This window comes from Schistocerca americana, chromosome 1 (genome assembly GCF_021461395.2).
Source record: "Schistocerca americana isolate TAMUIC-IGC-003095 chromosome 1, iqSchAmer2.1, whole genome shotgun sequence".
In the NCBI taxonomy this organism is placed as follows: domain Eukaryota; kingdom Metazoa; phylum Arthropoda; class Insecta; order Orthoptera; family Acrididae; genus Schistocerca; species Schistocerca americana.
The window spans coordinates 1,254,707,662-1,254,719,858 of record NC_060119.1 but is presented as its reverse complement, the minus strand read 5'-3'; the positions used below and the strand labels follow the sequence as shown (position 1 = coordinate 1,254,719,858).

The window sequence follows — 12,197 nt, the reverse complement described above, 5'->3', positions numbered from 1 at the left end:
AACCCATTCTGTGTAACATGGGCATTCAGGTATAATATTTCATTAATTTATTTGGTATATATCTCTCAACTGTCATCCATAATATTTGTTTGAATTTAAACCACATCTGGTCTACACTTAACAGTCAGGTTGGAAGGAACTGAGATTCTCTCTTAGGAATGAGTCAAGTGAATTTTTTTCTGCTTTTTGGTCAGATGTATTTTGTGTTTATTTCTGGTGAGTTTGGATGTTTTGGCATTCAGTCTTGTTGCAAAAACGTTGTGGTCACTAATCCCTGTGCCTGTCATGATGCTCCCTACTTGCTCAGGATTATTTGCTGCTAAGAGGTCAAATATATTTTCACAATCATTTATACTTCGGGTTGGCTCCTGAATTACCTGTTCAAAATGAGTTTCTGAGAATGCATTCAATAAGATTTTGGATGATGTTTCATGCCACTCACCATCTTTAAATGTGTATTGTCACCAACATATAAAGGGTAGATTGAAGTTGCCACCAATTGCAACTGTGAATGGGTTACCTATTTGAAATGAGAAGTTTTCTTTGAACTGTTCAGCATCTGCATCATATGAGGGCTCAGTAAAAGGAACCAATTATTAATTCATTTCCAGCTGCCACACAAGCTCACAGGAACTACCTACTTAATTTCACTACATGCTAAACAACTTCTGACAGCAATAAACACTCCACCACCGACTGTATTGAACCCTTTTTGAAAAGGGTTACATCCTTTGTAAAAGATCTCGGCTCAACTTATTCTCGGCTTCCGAATGCTTTCCGTACCCATAATGATTTGAGCTTCAGTGCTTTCTATTATTGCTTCAAGCTCTGGTTGTTTTCCAACCACAGGTAAGACGGTTTACAACTACAATACCAATTGCTGCTAGGTCTACCTTCCTGTGTTGGCCCTGCACCCTTTTAAAATAATGCCCTTACTGTAGTGGACCCCTGATCGGTTAAGAGCAACTCACCACAGTCAGAGACAGCACCTGAAACCCGTTTGTCAGAAGAACCAGAGGACTCCAACTGGCCCCATGAAAAGGCTTTCACTGCCTTCCACATCTCGGAACCATCTTCCACTCAAACACTGGTGAGGCTCATCATCAGTGGGTGCAGTACCCAGAGTGGTCACACTAGTGGACCAATTGGGGGACACATGGGCAATGCTGGAGGTCCCTCGGATCTCCACGTCTGGTCTCCCAGTGATGCATACTGGCAGCAGCCTCAAGCTGTGTAATCAAAGCCAACATTGCCTGGAGCTCAGCTCACTTCTAAACACAGAAATTAGTAGCTACCCATACCAAAGATGGCCAAACTCAAACTACACAGTTACTAGAATGCTAGACTGTAAGCACGCAAACATGCAAGAAATTAGAAAACAGTGAACTCGCCTTATCTGCAGAAGAAATGCAAGGTGCTGCCTGACAGTCTAACCATTCATTCATATGGAAAGGCAGCACAAAAGATCAGGAAGGAATATAGCCCAGAATAACAGGGATATCGGGCAACTAGAAACAAATGATCATGGAGAAAGTGAGTTGTCTACAAGAATTGACAGACGAGCAACAGGAAGACTTAAGGCAGATTCTGTGTAGAATAAAACGGCATTTTTTGATAGACCAAGACTAGTGAATGGAGGAGAGGAGGAGACTAGTGTTTAACGTCCCGTCAACAACGAGGTCATTAGACACGGAGTGCAAGCTCGGGTGAGGGAAGGATGGGGAAGGAAATCGGCCGTGCCTTTTCAAAGGAACCATCCCGGCATTTGCCCGAAGCGATTTAGGGAAATCACGGAAAACCTAAATCAGGATGGCCGGAGACGGGATTGAACCGTTGTCCTCCCGAATGCGAGTCCAGTGTGCTGACCACTGCGCCACCCCGCTCGGTACCAGTGAATGGGTTTGAATGTAAATTAATAGGTGAAGGAGCATATTCTAGCTTTTGGAAAGCTCTATTTCATACCAGTTTCAAGATGGCAGGAAGTACCTAATGAAATCTTAAGAAAAAGGGGTTGTGGAGCACTGCCAAAGTGTGGTATAACAACTCCTTCGTACAGTAGGACCTGGATAATCTGGCATGCTCAGGGATCTATCAGTGCTGGGTTATCAAATATGCCGGATTATTAATGTTACTTCTAAAAACTTACTAGGGAGATAAGCAAACCTATAGTTCCAGTGTACAAAAACAATTGTCATTTATTAAACACTGCAGGAGGGATTACAGTATAAAAAATTAAGTTTTGCTGAAATTTTCTTCTCAGCTGTCTAGAACATCGCAGAAATGCTAACTTATTTCTTGCATTGAACTTTTTTGCCAAAAATTATTTTGTGTTAAGTGCCAATTCGTAACTTCAGAAGTGTTGTATTGTTGGCTTCATTCAACAAATTGCACAAGAATATTTAAGGCTACTGAAACCTCAGTCCACAAGACGTGAGCATTAAGCGTTTCTTCTTTTGTGCCTGCTGTGGTTTGAAAATACTTCGTAATATTACATTCTCAGTAGCTCCTTTTTGACAACTAAGTATCTGTCAATGTAGGTCCATTCATTCATGAACTTCTGCTGAAGACACACTCAGTTCATTAGTGGATGCAGAATTTATCACTTACAATTTCACAGCAATCAGATGTTAACTCATCATTTATACCACATTCCATCTCAGCTTCATTGTACTTAGGCCAATGTAACTGGTTTATTGTGGAAAAACCGTAACTGCTCAGTGAGACAGACAACTGTTACTGACAAGGAGCCATGCTGAATGGTTGCAATGTTTCTGTATTTCCAACTGTGCCAAGATAAAAATATGGGAAAACTTCGGATGCATGCCTCACTGTTAGGTCTGTTGGATTATTGTGCGGAAGAAAAACAGAACTGTTCAAATAGTCATTAAAGCATGTTTGAATGAAACTGTGGTACAGTAGAATGATGGGTCAGGCAATATGGAGAAAATGTTACAAAAGGTTCAAGGGACCAAGTAGACATTACTAGTGGATACTGGTTGGTTAGTCGATTTGCGAAAAGGGACCAAACAGCAACTTCATCAGTCCCATCGGAATATGGAAGGATGGGGAAGGCAGCTGGCTGAGCCCTTTCAACGAAACCATTCCAGCATTTGCCAGAAGCGATTTAGGACAATCACCCAAAACCTAAATATCAGGATGACCGGATAGGGGATTGAACCGCCGTCCTCCGGAATGAGAGTCCAGTGTGCTCGGTAGTGGATAATGGAATATAAAACTTGTAGAGGAGTCAAGATATTACACTGCCTTCCTTCAAAAAAAAAAAAAAAAAAAAAAAAAAAAAGGGGGGGGGGTAGTCCCCTTAGGGTTAAATGTAGAGGTATGTTTTTCTTCTCTTTTTTTTCCTTTCTCTCCAAGCAATGGATCAAGTGTTATGAAGGACTTTGTTGGCTAGGATTACTGTTTGTGCAGATGGTATTTTGTTTTTATGCCCAAGATGAGAAGTGCATTGTACGAGGGTCATTCAATAATTAGAAAGACAAATTGATCTGTGGAAAAAACTGTTTGCTGGCCAAGTTTGGTACTTCTATGGCCTTCAGTTAGCATCACTGGAATGAGCCCTGATCAGCTGATGTATCAACGTTGTTTTGTTTGTAGCCTCCAAAACACGTTCCAAGATGGTTACTCTGCTTGAAATGTCCACATAAGTTTAACAACGTTTTGTTATTTGTTTTTATTTGCTGAAGGCAAGAAACCAGTGATTATATACTATAGAATGTCTAAAGTTTATGGTGAAGGTTGTATGAATCAGGCAAATTTTTACAAGTGGGTAGAGCAGTTCAGAAATGGTGGCTAACTAACACCATTCTGGCTGACCAGTTGCAGTTTCAACTCCCTTACTTGAAAGTTGAACTGATGACATTATTCGTGCCAACTGCCATGTGACTGTAGAAATAATAGATGATAAAGTTTAAGTTAATACTGGTATAGTTCATAACAGTATCTGTAGCAAGCTTAAGTACCGCAAAACGTGCAAGATGGGTCCCAAAGGAGTTGACGTGCCAACACAATGAAACAAAGTTGAGAGTGTACACAGAGCTAAAGGAACGTTATGAAAGAGAAGGTGAGTACTTCCTAAACAAAATTTTAACTAGTGATGAAACTTGGGTTCAATATTATGAGCTAGAATCAAAAAGACAAAGCACTGAGTGGAAGCACACCAACTCACCTTTCAAGAAAAAATTCAAAACCCAAGCATCAGGAAGAAGCCATGTTGATGGTGTTTTGGGATGTTGAAGGTCCAGTTTTTTTGTGATAGGCAGCGTACAATGAACAGCCAATAATACTCTGATTTGCTTTTAAACAAGGTGAAACCAGCCATGAGAGAGAAAGACTTTGTGGATCTCAGAGGAGAGGTGTGATTCTCCAGCAAGACAATGCATGTTCTCATATTGCTCAACCAAACTGTGAAATCATCGACCACTATTTTTTATGTCTGATTTGGAAAGAGCAAACAAAGGTTTGAACTCTAAAGTGTTTATTGGCGAAAATAAATACAAAACAGTGTATAACCGATATTGTGGCATTTGCGAGATAACTAATGTACATAAAATCTAGATCACTGTTTTACAAGTTGTCAAATGAGTCCCCTCGCCTCTCATTCCTCGGGACACCCCTTCCATTTTGTATTTAGCATTGTATTTTGCTACACCCCTCTGTTCCAAGTTAATGCCTAGAACTACTAAAGACACATGTTCTTATCTGCTCATCACTGAATTAGTCATGACTTTGAATAATATATCCTTTTAACATAAAATTTGCTGCTCTCTTCAAGTCTTAAACCAAACATTAGTGTTCCCATTTTTAAAAAAAATCACTAACCTCCAAATCACCTTGAGATTCATGTTGAAGGTCAAGACCATTAGTAGCAATGCGTGACCATCTTTGGTACGTACAACTTTTATCTAAAACATTTTGCTCTATCTGACCCCCATCTTGAGTTATTCCCTATTATGGATTAAAATGAGCCACCCTGTATAAGAGGTGATGGGAACATCATAGTGGACATCGATGTTGAATGGAGGTGATCAGGAGGCAACGCAGGACAAGAGTAAGATAAAAATACTATTCTATGAGAAGGTGAAAGACGAGACAATTAGGGAGGTGTGTCTGAGTTTTATATGTGAGCAAAATGCAGATGAAAATTTGAGGTTGGTCAAGCCATATTTTAACTCTGATGGTTATAAATAGCACTCGGATATTCTTTTTTGGAAGAAGAACGATAAAGTGGAATGATGAAAGCTCTGATTTCTGGAAGATCATGTGAAGTCATGCACTAGGTCAGTTGATTAAAGTTACAGAGGTTTTGGGCCACACAAGTGTATTGCCAACCTTCAAGAAAGCGTCATATTTAGCAACTTATGGAGGAGGTTTAGAAAGAGGCTAGCTCCGCCCACTACGTGTCAGACTGTGAGGGCAACTATCATGCCAATTCGAGGTTTGAGATTAAGTGTAGTGACTATTAGACCAAAAGAATCAATAGCAGATGATTCGTTTGACCCTTTGCCAGTGTCAAGGAGATGGTGTAGTTAAAATTTTTGTGGTGCTAGAAATATTTTTGAAGTTTGTCAAATTCTATGCAATCAAGGTCACAAATGATACAACTCTTGTTGATAAACTGGAAAAGAGATATATACCCCAATTGGGTAAACAAGATTCTTGCTGACTAACAATGGACTCCAGCTCCAGTTTGTGTCTAAGTGGTTCAAGCAATGCATAGAGAGAGAAATGGTGTAATGTTCATTAAAATTTCACCTATTTCCCACAAGAGAACATATGAGAGAGAGAGAGAGAGAGAGAGAGAGAGAGAGAGAGTGACAGTTACATGATAGCCAAATACGTCCTGTCATAAACATACTTCATGGGCCAACTATGTACCTGCATTTGAGGCAATTTTAGATAATGCATGACATGAGGCCATTGGGTTAACTCCACATGAGCTAAAGATGGGATTGAAAGCCAGTAATTTGATAAAGGAAGAGAAAGTTTCCAGTCATTCACGAGCTAACTGTTTAATGGAAGTAGAAGACAGAAGGATCGAATGAGGAAAAAGACAAGAGAAAGAAAATAGACAAAGCAATAGTGGGTTGAAACCTATTGTATTTGAGATCAGTGATTTAGCTTTGTTAATACCAAGGATCAGTCAAAGAAAAGAGACTTAGAAATATAAGAACTTAGGCATGTGCACCATGAGCCATTTGAAGTATTTCAGACACCTAATGAAAATGTATATTTGCTAGTGTAACCGAGGCCGAAGAAGTAATTAGTTTTGAGAACATCGTAGATCTGAAGCCGCATATACAGTAAGTATCTGACACATTGTTAGAGGTAATCTTTCCATGTGCACACTCTATACAGTAATATAAATGTACTAATAAGATAAATAAACTTAAACATACTGGGTAAAAGTGTACTGATGTGGGAGTCAAATGAGATTTTATAGAGTATTTCAGTTACTTAATTTGATAACAGTTATTGGAACTAGGTGGTGGTGTTTTATCACCTAAAAGAGGTGATGACAATTTCAGTAGACATTGTTGAACAAACTTAAGAGCTAGGCTACGGTGTTTTATCAGTTAGCAAGTTACTGGAGATTCGAGTTTTTATAAGAATCCAAGTCGTAAAATTTTAGTGAGGACTGGTTTACTGTAGCAGAAAGGATTTCCTACTAACTGATGAAATGAATTTTTTATTTTTGTATGTTTCATGACTTCTAGTAGAATAAATATGGGTAGTATTTGCCTAACTGAGTCAATGATGTCTTCAAATAAATTTTAAGGTATTTTGTGACTAACGTTGTAATAATCGTTAGCAGTCACACATTTTATTTTGTTAGCTTTTACAAATTGGGAAAGACTGAAGTACTATATGGGTAATTTTGGAGGTATAGATGGTTTTACTAGCAGGCTTTGTTATCACTTTGAAGGTGTGTAAACTCTGCATGTCTTGTTAAGGGGGATCCAACTCATTAAGTGTTTAATGAGTAATATAAAATGTGTACATAGCATCAGTAGTGTTGTTTACAAAAGGGTTTCTATTCACCTGTATTAGGGATAGATGTGTGTGTCAGATACTAATGTCATTGTTTGTCTTTGCTGGTTGTATTCCATTTTCTTAGAGCTCTGGAAGGCATATGAGACTAGAGTTCAGTGACGGACAAACAACTACCACAGTGACAATAACACAGAGCAGGCAACCAAACTCTTGTGCATGCCAGGCAGGCCATATCAAGGTGCTGAGGAAGACTTAGTCCAGAACCAATGAATGTGGTGAATTAATTTTGTAATGTTTTGTTCAACTTCCAATTATCCCAAAACAAAAATAAATGGTTATTGAAAGGATGGATTTTTTAAAACACTTTTGGTATGTATAACTGTTAATTAGATGAAACCCAAGGACAGGACTTAAATATGCAGAAATTTCAAATACTGACAGGAGAGTTTATGATATCATTTGTTTTCTTCTTTGGCGTTACGTGTTTTTTTTTTTTTTTTTTTTTTTTTTTTTTTTTTTTTTTTTTTTTTTTTTTTTTTCATCATTGGTGTGACTCGAGCTATTGTATGACATGATGTGTGGACTTACTATACTATGTTGTGTGGTTTTGTAAAGCCTCTGTAGCTAGTTGATAAGTATTTGACTTCCCATACCTTCTGTGCTTAAGCACTGTTGTTGCTGCCAGTGATCTAAGTGTCCTACCAAGGGGGGGCAGTGGGGGGAAGGGGGCAGGGGGGGGGGAGGGGGAGGCAGGGCGGCAGGCAGGTAGGTAGAGGGTGAGAGTGTTTAGATATGTAAATGGCAAGGACAATGGGAAACGAATTTTGCCCCCCCCCCCCCCCATGTTTTCTTGTCAACTCATTATCAGAAAAACATAACCTCTTTCCACAGTTGCCTATTAATGCAATTAACACTGTCTTATATATCAGGAGGTCAGTTATCTGTTTACAAACCTGAAGTGCAAAATTCTGAATATGCAAAATGTCTACACTTCCTGCAATATCATGTAGTCTGTCTGAACATACACCTGCTGTGTTGCATGAACCTGGGTGGCTCGCCTGAGTACTTCATCCCTTAGATCAGACCACCACCACCACCACCACCACCACCACCACCACATTTCCATGTAATACTGGCAATCCATCTCTTAATATGCAGCAGAGCTGCTCTTGAACATACTAATTTTGTTTGTTCTTTGTCTGTTTTACTGGTTCCCTTGCTCAATAACCTCACCCTCATCACATACATCAACTCGGTGGATCTAATTTCTCGAAATTAGACTGTTGATCAACAATTCATCATACAATTTCCGCAACTCTTGTCCTATGTTTTCACTGCACTTACAGAATAACTCTTCTGTAACACACTAGCATGATGAAACAGGAATTAAAAAATTGTGTAAAATGTGATTTACGTTATGCAGTATGGCAACATTTTTATTTCACACAATGAGAAATGAATGTTAAGAACAGATAGGACAAATAAGATGGGGGAAAAAAAGATGGATGAGGGTAAACACTGTAAGATAGAAGTATACTGGAAAAGTAACTTCTTACTTCACCAGAATTTGTTCATGTTCTAGATAATTTTTTCCAAGCACCATGTTCTCAATCTTCTATCTGCTTCCCAAAATTAATAGCCATCAGTTAATTTCATTTACTTTCTTTGTTTTCTGCTGTTTCCCCGTCTTATTACATTACATTCTTAGGCACACAACAGGTTCTCAATAAAAGTTCAAGGTACCAAGTGACAGCTTAGTAATTAGTACATATGGATTGTTGACAGTCTATATACCTGACTGCAATGACTTTCCATCCATGTAATATTAAACACTTTTAACCCCATGTTACAGCAATTTATAGTATCTACTGCTGGTTTTTAGATTGAATACAAGTTCCATCACATGCGTTTTCAGCGTTTCCTGAGCAGACTGAAGTTGTTCTTGTTACCTACTTAAATCCCACCGTGTATTTTCAGAATTGTGTCTCAGACACATCAAAATACCAAAAGTAAGTATGAACTAAAAAATGATAGTTATAACAATTGTATTTTTACATAACTTAAAGATTATATCTGGAAAGGAAAGATGTTTAGTGACACCTCCAGAACAGCAAAATTTTATATTTATATAGCAAAAATGGCAGAAGAAATCTCTGGGAGCCCATAAAAGAATATAAACTAGAACTACAACTTAATGAGCCATTACACACATGCGACTTATCAACAAGCACACACAGCAGCTATTACACTGGTTTTAAAATCACAGATTTCACAAAGAGCTAAAATCTTAAAACTCACAATACAGCATAACAGTGCATCATAACCTTCAAGTAATCCCTAAAAACAAATACAGCATATCATATCTTCTGTTTTCTGAGAGTTTACTAGATGCCACAAAACCATATTTGATTTGTAGCGTCTACTTTACACAGTGCTTTATTGTCCGGCTTCATAACTAAGTTTTATGTACAAGTTCACAAAAAAACAAGATCAAAATTGTCAACAAATCTTTTCCTTTGAGTGTTCTATAAATATTCAACAAACTATAACACATTCTTACGCTGGATTGAATTCACGGCGAAAATCTTGCAATTTATCCCTAGAACTCCACAAGCAATAAGCTGCTGCAAGGGTGAATCCAACTCCTCCTCCAATTGCACACTTTCTCAATCCAGCTAAAACAGAAAACCAGAATCTAAATATTACAGAAAAAAGTAACAAAACAAATGCAAATGAAGCCATGTCAAAAAAACTTGTATCAACACAAGCAAAGCATACCTTACAATATTGGATAATTCAGGGTATAACACACAATACAGTGGAGGCACAGCGCAGCTAAAAGGCACATAAACAGGAAACAGCTTACGGAGCTATATCCTTCAGAGCAAAAGCGCACACTAAACTGTGCTGTCCTGTCCTGATAACGAGTATGTGCAGCAAGATGTGTATGGCAAACAACAAAAAGAAAAGAAGGGGAAGTGTTTAAAGGAAAAGGGTATCAACAGGAGACACTGTGTATAGGAAGAAGAGGAAATTATAATGTGGTGCACCAACCAATAAAGTCATTTTTGTGTTAGTACACGCATGGTGGCAGCTATTTTCTCATTCCGGCATTCATTCTTAGTGACTAGGGAAACATCAAAATCTTAATCACCAGCTGGCAAATGCCATTTCTGTAATCATCCATGGATTACATTCTACAGATGTACTTATACATATTGCTCCTTCATGGTTTTCAATGTGACCTATCTGTTTTCATTAGGTTTCCTCAGCTTTTGGAGACCAGCAGAGAATTTCCTTCATACAGCTAACATTCATTTGCCTGACAGCATCTCCCACCCATCTCCACTTCATTTTCATTACATATTCCTCTACAGTTTGTCCTTTGATCATATGACTGTGTATTGTCTGTCCTGCTACGTTCCAGCACACCTCTCTCCACTCAGCACCCTCTACTTTTGAACTGCTTATGTATTAGAAGTCCAATGTCTGCTTGTGTCTGTGTATGTGCGGATGGATATGTGTGTGTGCGCGCGCGCGAGTGTATACCCGTCCTTTCTTCCCCCCTAAGGTAAGTCTTTCTGCTCCCGGTATTGGAATGACTCCTTACCCTCTCCCTAAAAACCCACATTCTTTTGTCTTTCCCTCTCCTTCCCTCTTTCCTGACGAAGCAACCATTGGTTGCGAAAGCTAGAATTTTGTGTGTATGTTTGTGTTTGTTTGTGTGTCTATCGACCTGCCAGCGCTTTTGTTTGGTAAGTCTCATCATATTTTTAGATATATTTTTCCCACGTGGAATGTTTCTCTCTATTATAAACTATTTACTTGATATCAATATAATGGAAGGAAACATTCCACGTGGGAAAAATTATATATAAAAACAAAGATGAGGTGACTTACCGAACAAAAGCGCTGGCAGGTCGATAGACACACAAACAAACACAAACATACACACAAAATTCAAGCTTTCGCAACAAACTGTTGCCTCATCAGGAAAGAGGGAAAGAGAGGGGAAGACGAAAGGAAGTGGGTTTTAAAGGAGAGGGTAAGGAGTCATTCCAATCCCGGGAGCGGAAAGACTTACCTGGATATGTGCGTGTGTGCGAGTGTATACCTGTCCTTTTTTCCCCCTAAGGTAAGTCTTTCCGCTTCCGGGATTGGAATGACTCCTTACCCTCTCCTTTAAAACCCACTTCCTTTCGTCTTCCCCTCTCTTTCCCTCTTTCCTGATGAGGCAACAGTTTGTTGCGAAAGCTTGAATTTTGTGTGTATGTTTGTGTGTCTATCGACCTGCCAGCGCTTTTGTTCGGTAAGTCACCTCATCTTTGTTTTTATATAAAACTATTTACTTGGTTTACCATAAGCACATCAGCCAACTTCTCTCTTCTTTTACTTCTTTACCATTCAATCCAGTCTTTTTTCTGTTTTCCTGACTACATGAATCTCATCACTGGATTCTATGCTTCTTTGTTGATATGTACAGTTTTATTTTCCACATGTTCATAATACTTTATTTTAGTCTTAGCATCTAATTTCCAAATCTAATTCCAAATCTGCCCTCTTAACTTCTGTCATTTCTTTAAATGTATCTGCACTAGATATGAACAACAAAATTTTGCCAGCAAAACAAAAGCAGCTCAGTACATTTCATATATGTGTAGTCCTTTTTTCCACACTTCAAGGTCAAAAACTTCCTAAAGACTGTTGAGAATATTTTGGATAAGAAATCTCCTTGCCTGCTCCTTTAATTCTAAATTGCCCAATTTTTGATAATTAATGGAAGCTGTAGCATTGATACACATTCTTCATCACATTAACATAAACTAAATCGAAGTTTAATGTTTCAAGGTCTGTTGGACCAGCTTCTGTTGAAACCAGGTCAAAATCTCTCTAAATCTATGTACCCTAGTCAAACTTTTCATTCATACTCACTGATCTGCTCTTATAGCCTTGTTATCTACAAATTGCCCATTGCAATAAGTTTATAGGTAGCTTACTCCTTCCTTATTGTTTCTGTCTGTGTGGTGAAAGATAATCTTAGGAACTACCTCTACGTGGTGGATAGGAAGCTGATACACTATTTTCTGTCCTGTCTGTACCTTTTCCTGCAAAACAGAACTACAGAATTTTTACACTTTTGGTGAATTATGTTCATTAACAATGAATCTGGAAATGAGTTTTTAAGT

General features: G+C 38.4%; 1 protein-coding gene across 1 annotated transcript in view; it reads right to left on the bottom strand.

Moving 5' to 3' along the window:
• Positions 1-12,197, bottom strand: part of LOC124620121 (mitochondrial import inner membrane translocase subunit Tim23) — a 63,780-nt gene that overhangs the window by 24,300 nt on the left and 27,283 nt on the right. Inside the window, exon 4 of the mRNA XM_047146795.1 lies at positions 9,572-9,686. Within this exon, the coding sequence (XP_047002751.1) occupies positions 9,572-9,686 (115 nt within the window). The remainder of the gene's footprint in view (positions 1-9,571; positions 9,687-12,197) is intronic.